Source organism: Nilaparvata lugens, chromosome 4 (assembly GCF_014356525.2).
Source record: "Nilaparvata lugens isolate BPH chromosome 4, ASM1435652v1, whole genome shotgun sequence".
In the NCBI taxonomy this organism is placed as follows: Eukaryota; Metazoa; Arthropoda; class Insecta; order Hemiptera; family Delphacidae; genus Nilaparvata; species Nilaparvata lugens.
This window is the reverse complement of record NC_052507.1, coordinates 52,467,071-52,487,420: the sequence shown is the minus strand read 5'-3', so window position 1 is coordinate 52,487,420 and position 20,350 is coordinate 52,467,071. Positions and strand designations below refer to the sequence as shown.

The following is a 20,350-nucleotide window of genomic DNA, read 5'->3' as shown; positions in this document are numbered from 1 at the left end:
AAATTCATACTTAGAAAAGTCATTGATAAGCTCTATCAACTGCCACAAGTCCCATATCTGTAAAAATTTCAGGAGCACTGCACCATCTATGCAAAGTTTGATTTTAGATTCCCAATTATGAGGCTTCAGATACAATTTGAACAAAAAAATTTAAGTGGAAAAGAATGAGCATGAAAATCTCTACAATTAATGTTCAGTAGCATTTTCACCTAAAATTGAAAATAAGCTCAAAATTCGAGAAAATGTGATAATTCAATTGCGAACTGTTGGCAACTGTTTATTCTATTAAATCATTCACTATGAAGAGATAGCAGACTTCGTGTGTCTGCAGCGCTATTGTCCTGTCACCAGCTGGCTCAGATCTTAGAAAAGTAGACTTGAGATGCGCGGGAACACTAGCGTCAGTTGATCAATTTTCATAACGGCAAGGAAAGTTGTGTGAGTGCACCACACCAGATTTTTTCATGTAACATTCTAGGAAATGAATTGATTTGTTTTGATTTCATTTTTACGTTGATGAAAATGCATGATGTATGTTTGGCAGGTCGCAGTCAAAGCATGCAGTCGTTGAATGGCTCGAACACGCAACAGCGCATGCGTTCCAGATCGCGTTCGAGGTCTCGCGTGCGTTCGCTTGCGCCCAGCGGAGGCAACATGCGCCGAGGAGGAGCAGGGGCAGTCGCTTTCAGGAGAGGAGGAGGAGGAGGACCAGGTGCTAATTGGAGTAAGTGAAACATATAATACATATAAAGAAAGATACCTTCATTAAGATAAGTGAACGGTTTTCGTGAAATTTGCAATCAAAAATTTAAAATGGCCGCCATTTTGAAAATTTACATCGAAATTTTTTCATTTTATTTTTTAAAGTTGAGTCTCCTTTATAGCATAAATATTCATGCCAAATTTCAGATCAATACAATATTTCGTTCTTGAGATAAAAATTCCTAAGTGAAAAAACAAAATGGCAGCTATAAGGATAACCGCTGAGTTTTGGACACTTCAAATACTACATTTGTAGTCTCCTATCATCCAGGAACATTACCCTAGAATGTTCGACACTACTGCTGAAACACTCTGTATATTGCCAAATAATAATTGTTAAATGGAACAAGGAAAAGAGAAGTGAACCTGATGATATAAGTTATGAGTGACACTGAAGAAGTTCTGAATATTTTAGAAACAGAAAATGAAACAGATGTAATCGACGATTATTTGAACTATCACTTTCTCGAGGACAGAAATAAAGATGCTGAGTGTTTCAATATTATGTCTATCAATATACGTAGTTTGAATGCTAATTTCGATCAGTTTATTTGCTGCCTCAATGAATTGAAAACTGATATTCACATTATAATATTAACGGAGACCTGGTTGACTGCAGATATGCCGTTCATTTTCAACATTCCTGGATATACGGCAATAAATAAGTACACTAAACAGAATAAATGTGATGGATTATGCATGCACATAAAGGATTGTATAAGATTCAATGAAGTTTCACTCGATATTACTGATGCCAATGTAGTTAGTGCTGACTTAAGAATTGATGATTTTATTGTGAAGGTGACTGGGGTTTATAGATCACCAAGTAATCAAAATATTGATAATTTTCTTAATGGTCTGAGTAATGAAATCAGTAAAATTCCTAATGGAATAAATGTATGTGTGGCGGGAGACATGAATATAAATACACATTCAACTAGTGTTCCTGTTCAAGATTATCTGCATATTTTCAATAGTAATGGCTATAAGTCTTACATAACTGGTGATACCAGAGTAACAACCACAACAAATTCTTGCATTGACCACATTTTTTATAAAAATTCAGGCAACCATTCTATGTTCATTAAAGGAGCTATATTTAGGACAACCATAACTGACCACTACGCGGTTGTACTGAACTTGGTGAAGGTTCCTATCAATAAGTATAATAGAAACGTATTGATAAACACATTAACTAGAACCAACTATCATGCACTATTGGAACGCATAAGGAATGAAGATTGGGAAGAAATCTATACCGTGAATGGAAGCATTGACACTATTATGGATAAATTTGTCGATCGTTTGACCAGTCTCATCAATCAATGCAGGAAGGTAAAAGAGATACCTAACAGACTTCGTCCCCTGAAGCCCTGGATATCTGAAGGCATCATAAGATCAATAATCACGCGGGACAAAATGCATTCTAAACTCAGAAGAGATCCTAATAACAATATTTTAAAAAATGAATATAAAGTTTATCGTAATGGTTTGAATAAGATCATAAATCATGCAAAGGAAGTCTACTATAAAGGGAAAATTGAAAATTGTAATAACAACAGCATGAAGTTGTGGAAGTGCATAAACGAAGTTATAGGTGAGTACAGTATCAAGGACAAGAGTACTAAACTTGATGCTCACTCCCTCAACAATTATTTCACAAATGTGGGTAAATTACAAGCTCAAACTATCAATATCCCTGATAATACTGGTGATCGATTTCCTGCAATACAGATCAATAACACGTTTTTTATGAGACCAACGTGCCCAGTTGAGGTTGAGGCAACTATTAAAAACTAAAGAACAACTGCAGTCCTGGTATTGATAGTCTAGGTAACATTACGCTGAAGAAAATAGCCAATTTTATATCTCAACCTCTCGCTTTCATTTTTAATAGATGCTTTGAGGAGGGATATTTTCCCGAGCACCTCAAATCAGCCAAAATAAAACCTCTATTCAAACAAGGTGACCCGACTAATCCCTGTAATTATAGACCGATTAGTCTTATCAGCAACCTTGCTAAAATAATGGAGAAACTAATAAAGTCAAGAGTTGTTTCTTTCTTGAATCTTAACAAAATAATCAACAAGAACCAATTCGGTTTCCAAAATGGTAAAAGTACATCTGACGCTCTAATAAAATTCGTCAATACTTTATCTGATAAAATAAACTCCAATAAGAAAACTATTGCGGTCTTCCTGGATATACGCAAAGCTTTTGATACAATACCTCATAATACTTTGTTCAATAAACTGGAGTCCTATGGTTTCAGAGGAGTCTCGCTTAAATTGTTCAAAAGCTATCTGAGTAATAGAACCCAGTCCCTAACCATAAATGATCAATCTAGTGTAACTAACTTAACTTCTTATGGTCTTCCTCAAGGTACTGTACTTTCTCCCATCCTTTTCATACTCTATGTAAATGACTTTTTAAATTTAAGACTTCTAAACTCAACTGTGATATCCTTTGCAGATGATACTGCAGCTATTTTTCACGGTAATTCATGGAATGAAGTTCATACCATAGCTGAAAATAATATGCTTTTAATTAAGAAGTGGTTAGATAAGAATACCTTAAGTTTAAATATTGAAAAAACGAATTACATAACTTTCTCTGCAAATAGAGTAGGGCATCCCAACGAGAATCAAGATTTGTGACTCCATTCTCAGTGCAATTTAAACTTGGGTAATTGTGATTGTCCCACCATTAAAAAAGTCAATAACGCTAAGTACTTGGGAATCATAATTGATGGAAACCTTAAATGGGATGTTCATATTAAATACATATGTAGAAAAATTTGATATTTATCTTTTAAATTTTACCAAGTTAACAGAATTCTTAATAAGAACCACCTGAAATTGATGTATCATGCTCTAGTCAAGTCAATTCTGCAGTATGGTATAGTTTTTTGGGGAGGCTGTTTCAACTGTCATATTGCTGAATTATTTGTAGCAAAAAACTGATAATTAAAACTATATCAAGCAAACCCAGGCTCTATCCAACGGATATGGTTTTTAGTGATTTTGAGGTCATGACTATACGTCAATTATACATAAAAACCGTAATTGAGTACTTGAAAAATATAGATCCGGTTTTCCTCTCACAATAAACTCTACACTTAATAATCTAAGGACCACTGCTAACAAATATGTAACCTATAACACTAATATTGAATGTATAAGGAGGCAGTTAATTTACATAGGTACTAAAATAATAAACCTCATTCCAAATCACTTTCTCATGGACAATAAGATCAGCGGAAAAATTAAACTGGATATAAAAAACTGGACATACAGTAATTTCTTCTTCCATTTAAAATATATGACTCGAGATTTCTGCTCCAGCATTGTTTTTTCATTTTTCAGTGGACTCGCTTACCTTTATTTTGAGTACCTATTCCTCTGTTTTCTTCCTTCCCCCCATTTCTCCCTTACTTTTTTCCCTCATTACTTCTCTTCTCTTCTTTGCCTGCCTATTACATGGGAAACCATAGTTGGCTAGAAATCTTCCTCTCTTTTTTTCTCTCTTCTCCAACACACCCAACCACAAAGCCCATGGTTTTTTATATTTGTAACATTTTATTGTGTTTTATTTGTTTCATAATTCCTTGTAATTTTGTTTTGTGTGTTTTTAATAAATTGAATTTGAATTGAATACTTGTCATGAGATCCGATGATTCATTGCAATAGGCACTCGCATCTTCCGTTATCAACAGACGACGAAATTATCATGTGTTTTTCCAAGGATGAATAATTATTATCCTTTTCATGTCCTTCAGCGAGTTTTCCCATGGATGAGACCTTGTGCAATCGAATTTTTATAACTTATCATATAGGCCTACCTACTATGTTTCAAATTTCGTGAAAATCGTTAGAGCCGTTGGACAGAAATATATAGCCTAACTATATAAATAACCAAATATATACAGAAATTGCTCGCTTAATATAATAGGATACATTTTTATAACTGATATTGTACAGGGTGGCCCATATGTCAGTTGACACTAGTAATTTTTAAGGTCATCTGTTGTTGCAAACCAAATCACAACTGTTTAGGTTTCTTTACCACAGCTGTTAACTACACACTCGTTTGAGGCTATGTTTGATGCTTGTTCCTGATGTTCATTGTTATTCGATAAACAATAAATATAAAGTTGAAAACTTGGGCCACTCTGTTTATTCCAGTTATACATTATATTGAAAATATTATTTCTATAATTATTATTAAACGAAAATCCCAATTAAATGCTGTAAATCATACCGAAGACTTCTGCTACTGAAAATATTGACAACAGGATAAACAGCTAGATGGAAATTCAATGAGCGCAATACAAAAATTGACTATTGAATTTACAAAAATTATTTGTCAGCCCGGGAATCGAGCCCAGTACCTCCACCGGCAAGTCAGGAATGCTCACCCTTACACCAAACTGACAATCTCTGGATAGTAGCGCTCATTTTATACAAATTCATAGCGGCCAGCCAGTCTACAGATGAAAATAAATTGGAAATTGTCTTTGTTCAAATGCTAATTAATGAATAATTTCTATCTATCTGTTTACCCTGTTGTCTATATTGGCAGTAGCAGAAGTCTTCGGGGTGATTTACAGCATTTAATTGATATTTTCGTTTAATAATCATTATTCATTAATTAGCATTTGAACAAATGCAACTTCCAATTTATTTCCATCTGTATTATTTCTATATTGCCTACAAATCACGGCGTGAATTTCAAAAGTATTATTGCAAAAATGGAAAACATCAAGTGATTAGAAACTCTGCGGTTTTGTATTTCAATTTTTATTGAAAGTTATATCTAAGTTGAACTAGTGAAAAAAGATAGCATACGCTCAGCTCAAGCTTAGTTCTCTATGGTTAAAGCTAATTAATTTATTATTACAAAATTGTCTGAAAATAGATCTGAATTTTTTTTTCAATTGAGATTGAAGATAGAAAATTACGGATGACCTGGAGATTGTTTTTCTACATCTGTATAGTCACTCCCAAGAAACCAAAATGAAACATTACTGACAATTTTGCATCAGTGCAGGGTTGAAAAAGAATATTTTTCTGCTTCGTCTAACAACAAACCAGGATAGTGAACAATGATGATCAGAACTGACTTGGAGATTTGAATCTCACTACAGACGATTATTGAGAAAACAAGCTTCACTAGGCAAATTTATTTATTTTTCAAAACTTTCAATCCAGGAGTACTTGATTAACGTCAATTCAAAATGAAACATTTATAGAATAAATTTGGAATTTTTACTAGAATTCATTGAAATTGCACTGTACCAATCCAATCTTATGAAAAGAATATAAAGGATTGTATTGTCAGGAACAAATCATTAAGCGTTTTGAGCGTTTTTCCGGAGTGGTAAAAATACAATATTAATGAACTTGGAAAATGTATGAGTCTGTAAAGGAAAAATGGAGAGACCGATCAGTACTTAAGTACACATCAGTAAGTGCACATCAGTATTTAAAATGCTAAGCCGGGCTTGGGTCCGGTTTAATCTTGAGCCGACGAGAAAAAGGTCGGCTAGTGTAGGGAGGTTATCTACACTGCGCCTTTTGCAGAACAAAGAGAGCGCATGCGCGGTAGTTGATCCCCTCACGCCGCTCCAATTTCAACCTTTTTCTTGTGATTGAATCATCCATAGTAATATAGTGATCTACATAATATTTCTGGATGAGTTTATTAATTACTATTTTTATTTCCACTAATGTATGTTTTGATTGAAGTGAGAGAGCGCGTGAATGTGAGAGGAGGTGGCATGAGGGGTGGCGGAGGCGGGGGTGGCGGCGTAAGAGGCATGCGGAGAGGATTCAGCGCGGGAGGAGGAGCCAACTGGAGAGGACGCTCGTTCCAGGGACAGCGTGGCAGGGGCAATTTCAGGTCATTCATGGTTCACACTATAGTGAGGTCCACCTTATAATGACAGTATTTGTTCAACTTTGGTTTTGCTATCCTTGTCTATCATTCGACAAAGCCGGTGGTAATATCCTTTTCTAGGTCCACAACGATGCCAATTATGTTTTTGACAGTGTAGAAATATAATTTAACAGTGTAGAAATATAAACACACCCAACCACAAAGCCCATGGTTTTTTATATTTGTAACATTTTATTGTGTTTCATTTGTTTCATAATTCTTTGTAATTTTGTTTTGTCTTGTGTGTTTTTAATAAATTGAATTAAATTTAAATTGAATTGAATAATAATTAATTAATGCAGTGAATCGGCATCGCTATTCTCCTATCTTTATCCACTGCCATTATAAAGTGGACCTCACTATAGTATTTATTTTACCATTCGTCTTATTTTTCCTGCAATAATCTTTGAATTACGTTACCGTTTGTGGGACACGGTATATCAATAAATATCATAGTAGAAGAGTATCAATAATATCCGTTATAAACCATTCATGTTGATATTATAATGCTTTGTTTATGATAATAAATTTGAAATCTTGAAAATTTATGATTATAAATTGAATTTGAAATTCAAAAATTGTTATAATAGATTGAATTGGAAATTCTCAACCATGGACTCGCATAAAAATTCAGCTGGTACCTTGCTGCGCCCAAGTATGAAAACATTGAGCCCTTTTTATTTGTTTCTGTCTTGTTAACATGCGAAGTTAATATTTTTCAATGAAACACTAGAATAGTGTCTAATAATATCAGGAATTATTTCATCACTAATACACTCGAAATATTATTAGACAATACTCTAGATCTTGATTATGGGTAAATATCGCTATATCTCACCAAAAACAGTAGTTACATTTTTGCGTGTCAAGTTAGTTGGACACTGGTTGCAAGAGAGATGAAACTGCCATTCTAACCAATTTTATTGGTGACAATTACCTCTTGTCCTCAAGAATCATTAGATTCCATTTCATAAGATAGTAGACCCCCATGGATGCAATTAATGAATTAGTGGCTTTGACAATATAAAATCATTTACATTCAATTATAGATTGTATTGAAGTACTGGCACATAATAATGTACGTAGATATAAATAAAATATGACATATTTATAGCATTTATTATTCATTTTTTCTCTTTCACCATGAGAGGTTTTTATAAAAAAAAATAAATTATTTACAATAAACCAAAAGGAAGTTACATTCTTAGACTGTAAAGACATGACAATAATAGCACAAGAAAAAATAAACACAACTCAATAACAATATGACAATACTTCATCATTTATTAATATTTTTTATAACTTACTATTAATCAATATCAAATATTTATAATTTACATGTTTATAATATTATTATTATGGTACTGGTGCAAAATACTCATGCTTCATTTATGCTTATGTAGTCGACTGTATTGCACTCGTTCCAAAAGCTCGAATAGATCTTGCGTCGCATTTTGCGAAAACACAGAAAAATTCATACATTAAAGAAAGACTTCTTCCACAAGAAAAGCATATTAGATATTATAGTTTCATTATTTGAATAGCTTTCAAATCAAATCAAATCCAGTTTGAGGTTACATTGAATGCCTTGTTTCTATTTTGCCTCCGTTTTAATGTTTGATTTTTTTTGCAGAGGCCGTGGCAGTCGTGGTGGCGCGAGGGGTGGCAGAGGTAACTGGAGGGGAAGGGGTGGAGGCAACCGAGGTACAGTCCCCACCAAGGAGGAACTGGATAGTCAGCTCGACCAATACATGGCAAGCAGCCAAAATGCAATGGACTTGGCTTAATGTTGGACTACTTTCAAAAGTGTGTCTAAGCTCGCTGACTGTTAGCAAAGTGATATAGCTCAGTGTATATAAAGGACGAAGAAGAAATTATTATTAACATCGATTAGTTGTAAGAAAAATGTTAAATAGTCACTTAAAATGCCACTTAATGCCTCTCCTTTATGGATGACGTTTACTCCTCCTTTGAATTATTGTAGGAGTAAATAATAAAGGGTAGTCAAAAGTTCAATTTTTTAAATTTATTGTTCTTCATTGAATTCTTATTAGAAAAATATTTTTTTAATTTTTCATTATAATCTAGTGTTATTCCCCTTGATATAACGTTGTGTGAACGTTAGTTGAAACAATTGCTGTACGTTAGTCAAAATGTCAGGTGTAAATGATGAAAAGCAAAGTTTTTCGACATTTGAAAATAAAATTCATGAATAAACTTGTATACTGTAATTTGGAGTAACTGTTATAATAAAAACGGCTTCCCAACGACTAATACCACAAGTACACTATTAACTTGAATATTTTAGGAACCGACCATAAAGAGAGCGATCTGCGATCCTAAAGGATCCTATAGGTATCTATATCCATATCTGAGAGAGTGTTCTAAGATATAGATACCTATAGGATTCAGATCGCAGATATCTCTGTGTGGCAGGGACTGTACTGTCCATTGTGATTAAGTGTTCCAGTTTGATTCTTTCATTACTTATCTTCAATATATATGTTTTGAAACTTGGTGGGTCAAACGCTAAGAAGGAGCTGAAGCTAGATTATTACTGAACCCCAATTATCGTGTCTTAAGAGTTGACAAAAAGAACTGACTATAACTAATTTTTAATGACAAAAAATATAAATAGCAATTTGATGTAATTATCCAGATTTCCATTGTTGTATTTCTATTCCCGAAATGTTTGAAGAAACAAAGTCTTTTTCTCTTTTTAACGACTTTCTCGTAATATTTGCCTTGATCTGGATTTTACTAATGTGTGCCACTGTTTATATAACTGGTAATGTTTACCTTATTATGTGCCACTTTCTAAAAATGAATGTCCAGAATTTACTTATACTTGATTCCTTCCTGGTTCCCTTTATTTAACCATTCAACCTGTATTTTGGAGAAAGAGATCCTGGCTTTCAGGAGTTATTAAACAGTTCAGAATTAGTTACAATTTCTCTTGGGAACATTTTTTTATAATCCAGCTGTCTTTTTCTTTGTATCCTTTCGGGATTAGGAAATTAATTTCGGCAGATTTGGGAGATCCTTGGATTAACAAGGCACTTTGAGCATGGCTTCAGTATGGTCCTCGAACGGACATACGATTAACACTCGGGACATGTTTGAGGCAGGAGACATTTGCACCTCGGATTCAAACATTTAGATTGATATCAAAGATCCAATACAAATTCCAAAAACATAAATGCCTCAACAGAGACGTTTGCAGATAGAACACTGAGAACAATTGCATTGTTAAGTATTTCTGGCCAGTCATTCATAGCTCTTTATCTGTTGTCTCCCACAACTTGAAACACATCTCGGCTAGATCCCATTTATATTTCAATTGGTTCTATTTTTGAAATTTAGCTTCAGCTTTTTCTACTAAGTATCATCTACCTATAGCAGCAAATACAGTAGCAAATTTATGCTACACAAATACATTTACTCGATAACAGTAAAGACGAAATCAACGAAACACTTAGAAGTAAATTTCAGGCCTCAACAGTATTACTGGAAATACTTATTAGATAATAAGTAATACAGTATCATATTAATTTTGATCATTTATTTGAATAATTATAATTTTAACTACTCAACATTATTGGTTCTATCTAAATCTTCGTATCTCGAGTAGATCGTAAAGCTGCACATTTTCTATGTATGTTTTCCTTATAAGACAGTATTTTAAAGTTACGTGCTCTCCTCTACTTGATTCGCATCATAATAGACAGGAGTTTTCATTCAATTGGTGTATCTGGAATGATTAAAATGATCAACCTTATATTGTGTCTATTTTGTTAGCATAATGCCACAAACCAATATAATTTACTTGGAAGAAACGTGATTAACTTTTATCTGTAGATTGTATTTTATTTATTAAAATAGGTGTATGCTAAATTATTGTTGTAAATGTGGTTTTTCAATTAACACTTTTTCGCCACACTGCACAGAAAGCAGCTGTTTTCCAGTCCCTACGTAGATCTGAAAGACCTTGTTTGCAGACGACGTCTGAAAAGGGTTTCTTTTCCGGTCTAGGCCAGAAAGTAATCTCTTTCCAGCCGCTCATGGAAGTAGTTAATAAGTCATCCGCTAGATCGGGCGAGTGTCCACTTTCATCATCAACTGAAGTCGCCATGATTTCAGTTCCAGTTTCGAATCAAACTAATTCGCTTCGCAACCAGTTTTATTCAATTATTTATTGTTGATTAGTGCATTCCGAATTATCAAAAATGCTTGAAGATGACTGTGGTATTCCAAGTGAAATTTTAAAAGAATCTGAAATCCTGACTGCAAATCTTCTACCACTAAAATCAAAAGATAGGTACGATAGCTTAATGAGTATTCTTTATTTTGTATTCTTTATTTATTTTGTCAGCAATACCTGTAGTATGGCGAAAAATATCGTTCGCACCACGGGCAAAAATGTTTTTCCAGCTCTCAATCTTTTCTAGTCCTCGGCCTACGGCCTCGGACTTGAAAACCGATTTCGAGCTGGAAAAATCTCATTTTCTGCTCTAGGTGCGAAATATACTATATTCATTAAACGTTTACAATATAGAACAAGATAAAAAAAATACAACATCATCTTTTAACATATATCATAAAACTCTTAACTAGTTATTTTTGTAAACGTTCGTTGCTAAAACTGTCATCTAGGCAACTGGGTTCACATGATTAGTATCCATGTAGGGCTAGCCTACATCACTATCCCCCCCCCCTTATGTTGGTCTCTTATGTTTAATGTTGGTCTCCAATATCCAGATTTTCTTGTCTTGATAAGGACCAAAGGGTTTTCTAAATGAAAAACTACAACTGATAAGGAGAAGACTAGGAATAGGACGAAGACTGGACAAAAGGTAGAAAAAAGTGAAAGAAGAGCCTATGGACAAGGATGAAGCGCCATTCAACGGATTTGAGACAATTTCTAGCAACGAAAGCAAAAAGGATGACGGCAAGCAAAGAACTGGTGTGGCTAATATTGCATGTACACTGAGACAAAAACAGTCCAGAAAAAAGAAGACTGAAATGGTTCAGCCATCCTCCACTGAGAAGAAACCAACTAATACTAGCATGTTTTCGTCTTCTTTGTCCAGTGAAGACTTGTTTGAAAAATTTCTCGAAGACGAGAAGAAGAAACGGCTGAGAAGACAAAAACGATTGGAAAGAAGTAGGGGTAAAGTGAGAGTACTGCCCCAAATCTACCCCAAAGCTGATTCTTGGTTCTAACCCTGCCCAACCCAATGTAATCTGAACTAACTTAACCTAGCCATACCCCTAATCTCACAATAAACCTCAAATGAAGATTCTCATTCCCACTTTTTTGGAAAAAACTAGATTCAGCTTTTTTTATTTCTTGAATAACTAAGAATACCTAAGGATCTTATGGAAAAAGTAGATCCAATTTCTTGAATAACTAAGAAACCATTAATTTTACAAAAAATTACAATGATAACTTTTTCCAGTAAATCAATTTGTTAAGATTGAACAGAAAATAAGGATCTTATGGAAAAATTAGATACAATTTCTTGAATAACTAAGAAACCGTTAATTTTATCAAAAAGCTACAAGAATAATTTTTTTCAGCAAATCCATTTGTCAAGGGATCAGTCTAACCTAACTCAACTTTTTCTGAAACTGAGCAACAAGCACTCAGAATCTCTAATGATATTTTCATGTTGAGACCTAGCACAGCACCCTTTGTTAAGGAACACCAACCTCAGCACTAACCCCCCCCCACAGGGCGAGGGGGGGTGACCCTCTGCCTTTAACCAGCTAAGTTTGAACTACTTGAAAACTCACCTCAGGTTTTATTGAGAAGAAAAAATATATAATAAAAATGTATAAGAAATAAGTCAAGTCAGATATATTACTTGTTGATCAGAGTGTACATCTTGATGAGATTATTACCAAATATGAGTATATCACTCACACACCATATATTCAACAGACATTCAATTACAATGATGAAATTCGAATTACATCAATTGAGTATAAAACATTTGATGAATATGCACCATTGGTTGTTATAGACTGTAGTAAGCAAAATGAACTATTGAAATCTGGAGCAATAGACATTAAGTTGACATTGGAAACAACAAATAATTTCTCAGTAAAAAATATAAATAAATATGTTGATTTCAGGTATTTTAATTTGTGTTTCTCATACGGTAATGTCTAAAAGTAATTTCATTGTTTCAAAAATACAATATAAATCAATTATACCTATACGACTTGTGTACCAAAGTATTTTGATAGAATGAAAAAAAATGGTGGCTGAGAATTTGTTAGTCTACTTTTGTACAGTCACTGTCAAAGTTAAAAATAAAATATTCTGGCAAACTGACAATATTGCAAAGCTAGAGAGAAATAGCACTATCTGTTTTGTTGTATGATAGAAAAGGACAGCAACAGTATTGAAAATTATTGTACACTGCCATTATAACGTGGACTTCACTATAGTGCCTACTACACCCAGTACAGACAGTACCAAAAGCAGCACAAAGAAAGTGATGAATACAAAAATGGCGGAACCTCCTCTGCTGGAGGAGGAGCCAATAGTGGTTAGTGATAGTTGTTCGGAGGATGTGAATGGTCTGTAAACTCCGCCTAAAACGAAAACTGACAGACATCGTGCGAATAAAAATACATTATCTTTTAACGTATCTCATAAAACTAACTAGTTATTTTTGTAGACGTTCGTTGCTGAAACAGTCACCTAGGAAACAGGGTTCTCATGATTAGTATCCATGTAGGGCTAGCCTACATCACTATTCCCCCTTAGGGATGTTGGTCTCCAATATCCAGATTTCCTTGTCTTGATAAGGTGGTAGACAATTAATGTGTACAACCTTTGGTTTGGTTCTCTTTTCAGTTTTCTTAATCCTGTACACAATATTATCCTCTTCACAATGTAGCCTTCTTTCCACAACGGGCCTTTCCTTGCTCTTTTCAATTTTGAGCACAATTTTTTTCAAAATTGCCAAATTCAATTCTTGAAAATAACAAAAAATTTGGATTTTTCGGATTTCCAATAAAACTTGAACAATTGGATATAGCAGCATTTGATCCTCAACCTTGTGGGCTCCATCGCGTCCCCACCAACGATGTCTCAAACCTCTAAATCGTACAATACTCTGCTCAGTCAAACCTCAGGGTAGACACACTTCCTCCCTGCCAGATAGCCATGCTTCTGCAGTTCCAAACAAGCCACGCTTCCTTCCCGCCAGACAGCCATGCTTCTACAGCTTCGGACAGAGTTGTGTTTCCTCTCAGCTACATGCTGAGGACTGAGGAGTCCTATTCGAGCTAGTGACACCCTCACTTGCTCCTGATTTTTTCACTTATGCACCCTACTCATGCATGTTGTAACCACACACCCTTTGTGTGACTTCCTTGAGGCATCAATGTTGCTTCCAACTATTCATCTCTGATATTCTCACTAGAGAAATAGAAATTCGGTACCCTGCTTATCTTGGCATTACATTGAATAGGTAACATTTAATATTTAAAACAATTTCATAATCAGTCAAATCATTATCAATTTATACTATTATTGCATCAATTCCCAGTATGTCTATTTGATTGAAATCATTCTTCATTAATCAGACAAAGAAATTCAAATTGATAAAATCTTGTTTAAAAATTTTTCTCGATTTTCTGTTGCGAGTTTTGTCCATATTAGATAAAAATTCTAGCATACCTTCTTTGGATATTTTTATTCTATCCCACTTCCGACACAAATGTTGTAAATGTGCTTTTGCAATTAACACTTTATTCATTAAAAATTGACAGAATTTAGTGATTTCAGACGGTTGTTATAGTGTTTATAAGTGAATTAATGCAGTAATTTACCTGATTGGTCGAACCTTATTTTCACTAAGTGTTTCGGATTATTTCTGTAGCCAAGAGGTTAGTTTTGCTGGACAAGTGCACTGTATTGAGAAACTGAGAATAGTTTTTACAAGTTCAGTACTGTATTTCAGTTGTTGTTATTGTCATCTTGAGACTCACTATCTGACTTTGTGATTAGTTAACATTGTGTTTCGGACTGTGTTCTTTGCGACTCAACGATCAGCTGCTTGTTGAATACCGGTATCTTTTGTTTACTCGTGCGGTCGCCTAGCAACTAACCTTTGCTTGTAACCAATCAACGATTGAGACAATTCAAAGTCTGCAGGCGGATTTGTTTGAATCTCTGTGCTTTCCAATTGCTGTTTTTTATGAAGGTTATTCTTGTTTCACTGAACAATATACATGATAACAATATCATTGTTTATCAGCAATATCAACAAATCAATTCTTTTATAACAATTTACATATAAACATTTCAAGCTACGATTTTCATTTTCTGTTTTTCTATGAATAAATATGATAAAAACAACTACGAGCAAGGGCAACCCAGCGATTCTCGTTGACTCTTTTAAATATCGAAAAGCGGGGCCGGTGTCCACCGGAGATATTGTTTGGAGATGCTTAGCGAGAAATTGCTGTGCTAGTGTTAGGACGGATGCTGAAATTGTCATGCTTAAAAGTAGAACGGGAACGCATAATCACGAGAAAATAGACATGAATACACCGCCTGCCTCATCCAGAAATTTTAGCGTATCAAATACTCATGATTCGTCTATAACAAGTAAATCTCCTGAAAATTCTTTGAACAGTCTACCGGAAAATTTGATGCCATTCGTAGATATATCATCTAAATTAGATAGCGAGCTTTCTGAGTCTTTACATGAGGAGGTTTCTGCTTCAAACGACGGTGTAAGAGTGATAAAGTCAGCGGCTTTTGAACTGTCAGTGAAAGATTCTTCTTCTGAGTGCTGTCCTCATTTACTGCAGGAAATTCATGAACTTAAAGAGACTCTTAAAAAGCGTCTAATAGAGTGGGAAGCAGCGGTAGATCGTGCTGCTGACATGGAGACTAGGTTGAATGAGTTTTCAGTTAAATGTAGATGCAGAAAATCGCGAGTCGACGTATCATGCAATACAGTGAATAATTATGTAGCTGAGATAGATTTACCTAAAAGTGTTTCTGTCAATGAAAATGTTTCAACCCTAAAAGAAAAAATTAAAAATCACAAGTTAGAAATTGAAGGTTTGAGTGATCAAATAAAGAAAATGATGACTACGATAGAAACTCTGGAAGCTGATAATCTCTGTCTACGGAACACAATAACGGAAAATGCTTCTGCGGCATCAAGACTAACTTGGTCCAACCCTAATGTCAAATCGACTTCAAATATGACATATGCTTCAGTAACTAAACAAAATAAAGTAATTAAAGGTAATACTGTAAGTTATTCACGTTATAGTGTTTATTTGTGGGCTGATAGTCAGGGTAGAAAAATGAGAGATTTAATATGGGAGAGACTGCCGGTTGGCTACTCATGTGAGGCTTACGTTGCGCCAGGAGCAACTTTTGAAATAATTTCGAATGAAATGCTTTCTTGTAGTAGACGTCATAATCTGGGTCTGAATGATTGGGTGTTTGTTATAGCGGGTACAAATAGTGTGTCGAACAATTTCAAAAAAAGCGATATTGAAGCTTACATTAGAAAGTTGAGTTATTTAGCAAATGAATATGGAAATTGTAATTTGATATTGTCAACTGTTCCTTACAGGTATGATTTAAGTTTCAATTCAACTGAGAATGAAATGATTGATGCGCTAAATAGTGAAATACGTTCCTTGTGTCATAGGAATAGCATTCATCTAATTGATATATGGTATCTTGAACCTTCCAACTACACAAAGCATGGTTTGCATCTGAACAAAAAAGGTAAACAGAGTGTGAGTAGAAAAATAGCTGCGTTAATTGGCGAGTATGACAGAGAGAAATTATACAGAAATAAGTTAGTAGTCCCTACCAGTATTGATCGTGCATTTAGTCCAGAAAAGCTTTCTTCTAGAAGAAAATCCATTGACAGTCAGAATGATATCATACAATCTTTTATAACAATTGATGAAACTTTAGGATCTGAATACGATTCTAATTATGTTGACAATCCTCCTGTTGAACCCAATATGCCAGTTGTTGTGGAGCATTTAAATTAAACTCTCATGACAAAGATGCTTCAAGCATATCTGCTGTAGATTTACAATTAAGGACTGATACCCATGTTAATATTGTTGAAAGAGGGCCTGATAATATTATGATTTCTAATTCTGTTTCTCACAATTTCTCATTGGTAACCAGGTATAATGATTATAGCAATGACAAGCTTAATTGTTTTTTCTTGAATATACAAGGCCTATGTAATAAATTCGACTACTTGTCTCTTATTTGTACTAAATACAATATAAAAGTTCTTACTATAGCTGAGCATTGGATTAATAGTACTGATGTGGATTTTACATATCTGCCTGGTTTTAAAACTGCCTCTGTTTTTTGTAGAACAAACCGAGCACGGGGTGGGTCAGCGATTTTTGTTCATGATCAACTGGAATTCAGGGCTCTTGATCATATTAGAGACATGTCAATCGAAATGGTATGCGAAGTTTCAGCAATTGAACTTGTCAGGGATAAAATAATAATTTTGTCAGTTTATAGACCCTACAATAGAAGTATAAGTTTTTTTAATGAATTCTTAACGTGTTTTTATAATGTATTAAGTGCTGTTTTTAAAAATGGTTACAGTTTGATCATATGTGGAGATTTCAATGTAAATATTTTAGGTCATGATTGCTTTAAAAATGATTTATTGAATTTGTTTGAGAGTTTTGGTTTGACTGTTACTATTAATGATATTACTAGACCTGGTCTTGATGGAGTTTCAAATGGATCATGTATTGATAATATTTTGACAGATATTCATAATAGTCTATGGTCAACTGAAATCATTCACTCTCTCTTTTCTGATCATGAAGGAATTCTGTTTAGACTCAACTTCATAAATAAGGATGTAAAAAGTACTGTAAATAACACTAAGTTTAGATTAATTAATAATGTTAATGTAGGAATTTTTCTAAGTTTTCTGAAATCCATAAATTGGTTGGAGGTGTACTCCGTAACAAATTATAATGATAGGTACAATAAATTTTTTGAAATATTCATGAGAGCTGTGAATGGTTCATTCCAATGGAAAACTTGTAAACCCAATAATTTCAAGCAAAAAAATGAATGGTATGATAGTAGGCTAAGAGCGTTGAAGGCTAAATGTGATGGGCTGTATCATTTATATAAAACCTTAAAAACACCTGAGTTACTCTCCTGCTATAAAGAAACAAAAAAGTCATATAGGATTGAAATAAAAAAGACAAGAATTTCCTATCACAATAAAATTATAAGTAGCTCTGTTAATAAAAGTAAGGCTTTATGGAGAATTGTAAATAGTCTAACAAATAAGAAATGTAGTAATAGATCTTCAGTTGATGATGTAAGCTCGGAAGACTTTAATAATTTCTTTGTAGATTATATTACGCAGCTAAGCAATAATATTCCTGTCAGTATTGAAAGTACAGCTTATTATTACAGTAAGTTGGAAAAACCAGGAGTAATTTTTTCTTTCAAGCCAGTAACTGTTGAAAAAGTTTTTCATACAATTTTAAATCTAAGCAACAGTAAGTGTATGGATATTTATGGTCTAAATGCTTCAATTTTGAAGATAGCTGCTGATAAAATAAGTGAGGTTCTGGCTTTTTTATTTAATGAATGCATTATTGCTGGTTGTATCTATCCTGAAAAGTTGAAAAATGTAAAAGTTTTGCCCATACATAAGAAGGGTTCCAGAAAGGAGAAAAGTAATTTCAGGCCAATTGCAATAGTACCTGTTTTCTCTAAAGTGTTTGAGACGTTGATTCATGAACAGATGTCATATTTCTTTGAGACCAACAATTTATTTTCTCATAAGCAATTTGGTTTCAGGGCGGGTAGAAGCACAAATGATCCTATTGTTAATGTTGTAAGTGGGGTTATTAGCAACATGGAGGCAGGTGATTCTGTAGGTCTAAGGTCATACGATTTTTCAAGAGCGTTTGACACTATTCAACACGATATTTTGGTGGATAAACTAATTTTCTATGGCTTTACACCAGGTGCAGTCAAACTTATATTATCATATTTGAGTGACAGGAATCAGTTTGTCTTTAAAGATGGGGTTCTGTCAAATGGCAGATTATTGGAGTTTGGCGTTCCTCAGGGCTCTATATTGGGCCCCATTCTCTTCAATATTTATATAAATGATTTACCAATTAATATTGATAGGAACTGTCTGGACGGTTACCTATTTGCTGATGACTTAGGTTTGAAAATAAATTGTCCATCCAAAGATGATCTTGAAAGAGAACGGAATCACAGTTATTGTATTCTAAAGGACTGGTGTGCAGCTAATAATCTGTCTCTTAATAATGATAAAACCTCGGATATAATTTTTAATTTTAGAAAGGAGAAGGACACGACGCCTATCAAGTTTCTTGGTGTTATGGTTGATTCTTGTCTATCATGGGAGGCACACATTGATTTCTTGTCTAGTAAACTTGCTAAAGGCCTTTATATGCTTCGTAGACTATCTGTAACGGTTGATAGGCCTGTGCTGATAAATATATATTACGCACACATACAAAGTCTCCTATCTTACGGAATAATGCTTTGGGCTAATAGTGTAAGAGCTAATTCAATCTTTGTCCTTCAAAAAAAAGCTATTAGGATCATTTGTAATTTGCCTCTCAATGCTCATTGTAAACCGCATTTTATTGAACTAGGCTTACTGACATTGCCATCTCTGTATGTCTTTAATATTCTTTGTTATGTACAAAAAAATTTGGTAAAATATGACTCAAATAATAATCACCATAACTTAAATACACGAAATAGACATAGACTTAGAATTCCTCAATACAGCCATACCAAATCGCAGAGAAACTGGCATTTCATGTCAATAAAGCTATACAACTCCACACCTGACAAGTTTAAGTTACTCACATATGCACAATTTAAAAATAAAATAAGATGATGATGTTGTTGTTGCTGCTGCTGTTGATGATGATGTTGTTGTTGCTGCTGCTGTTGATGATGATGTTGTTGTTGCTGCTGCTGTTGATGATGATGTTGTTGTTGCTGCTGCTGTTGATGATGATGTTGTTGTTGCTGCTGCTGTTGATGATGATGTTGTTGTTGCTGCTGCTGTTGATGATGATGTTGTTGTTGCTGCTGCTGTTGATGATGATGTTGTTGTTGCTGCTGCTGTTGATGATGATGTTGTTGTTGCTGCTGCTGTTGATGATGATGTTGTTGTTGCTGCTGCTGTTGATGATGATGTTGTTGTTGCTGCTGCTGTTGATGATGATGTTGTTGTTGCTGCTGCTGTTGATGATGATGTTGTTGTTGCTGCTGCTGTTGATGATGATGTTGTTGTTGCTGCTGCTGTTGATGATGATGTTGTTGTTGCTGCTGCTGTTGATGATGATGTTGTTGTTGCTGCTGCTGTTGATGATGATGTTGTTGTTGCTGCTGCTGTTGATGATGATGTTGTTGTTGCTGCTGCTGTTGATGATGATGTTGTTGTTGCTGCTGCTGTTGATGATGATGTTGTTGTTGCTGCTGCTGTTGATGATGATGTTGTTGTTGCTGCTGCTGTTGATGATGATGTTGTTGTTGCTGCTGCTGTTGATGATGATGTTGTTGTTGCTGCTGCTGTTGATGATGATGTTGTTGTTG

The 20,350-nt window shown here is 34.3% G+C and overlaps 2 protein-coding genes across 3 annotated transcripts in view; both read left to right on the top strand.

Moving 5' to 3' along the window:
* The window catches only part of LOC111059986 (chromatin target of PRMT1 protein-like), a 38,677-nt gene extending 28,200 nt beyond the window's left edge, over positions 1-10,477 (top strand). For both annotated transcript variants that reach the window (XM_039425817.1, XM_039425818.1), the window contains exons 5-7: positions 545-724; positions 6,510-6,663; positions 8,333-10,477. In XM_039425817.1, coding sequence (XP_039281751.1) covers positions 545-724; positions 6,510-6,663; positions 8,333-8,486 — 488 coding nt within the window. In that variant the 3' untranslated portion in view covers positions 8,487-10,477. The remainder of the gene's footprint in view (positions 1-544; positions 725-6,509; positions 6,664-8,332) is intronic.
* Positions 10,478-14,481: 4,004 nt separating this feature from the next.
* Positions 14,482-19,634, top strand: LOC120350849. The gene is made up of 2 exons (XM_039425812.1): positions 14,482-16,474; positions 17,090-19,634. The coding sequence occupies exons 1-2, from the start codon at positions 15,064-15,066 to the stop codon at positions 17,224-17,226; spliced, it is 1,548 nt and encodes a 515-aa protein (XP_039281746.1). The 5' UTR covers positions 14,482-15,063; the 3' UTR covers positions 17,227-19,634.
* The last annotated feature ends 716 nt before the right edge of the window (positions 19,635-20,350 follow it).

Bases quoted from the DNA above. Each gene is read 5' to 3' on its own strand.
- LOC120350849 (XM_039425812.1), top strand. From the start codon at position 15,064: ATGATAAAAACAACTACGAGCAAGGGCAACCCAGCGATTCTCGTTGAC. The intron at 16,475-17,089 runs GTAAACAGAGTG...TGTTTTTTGTAG, and splicing joins TTTGCATCTGAACAAAAAAG to AACAAACCGAGCACGGGGTG.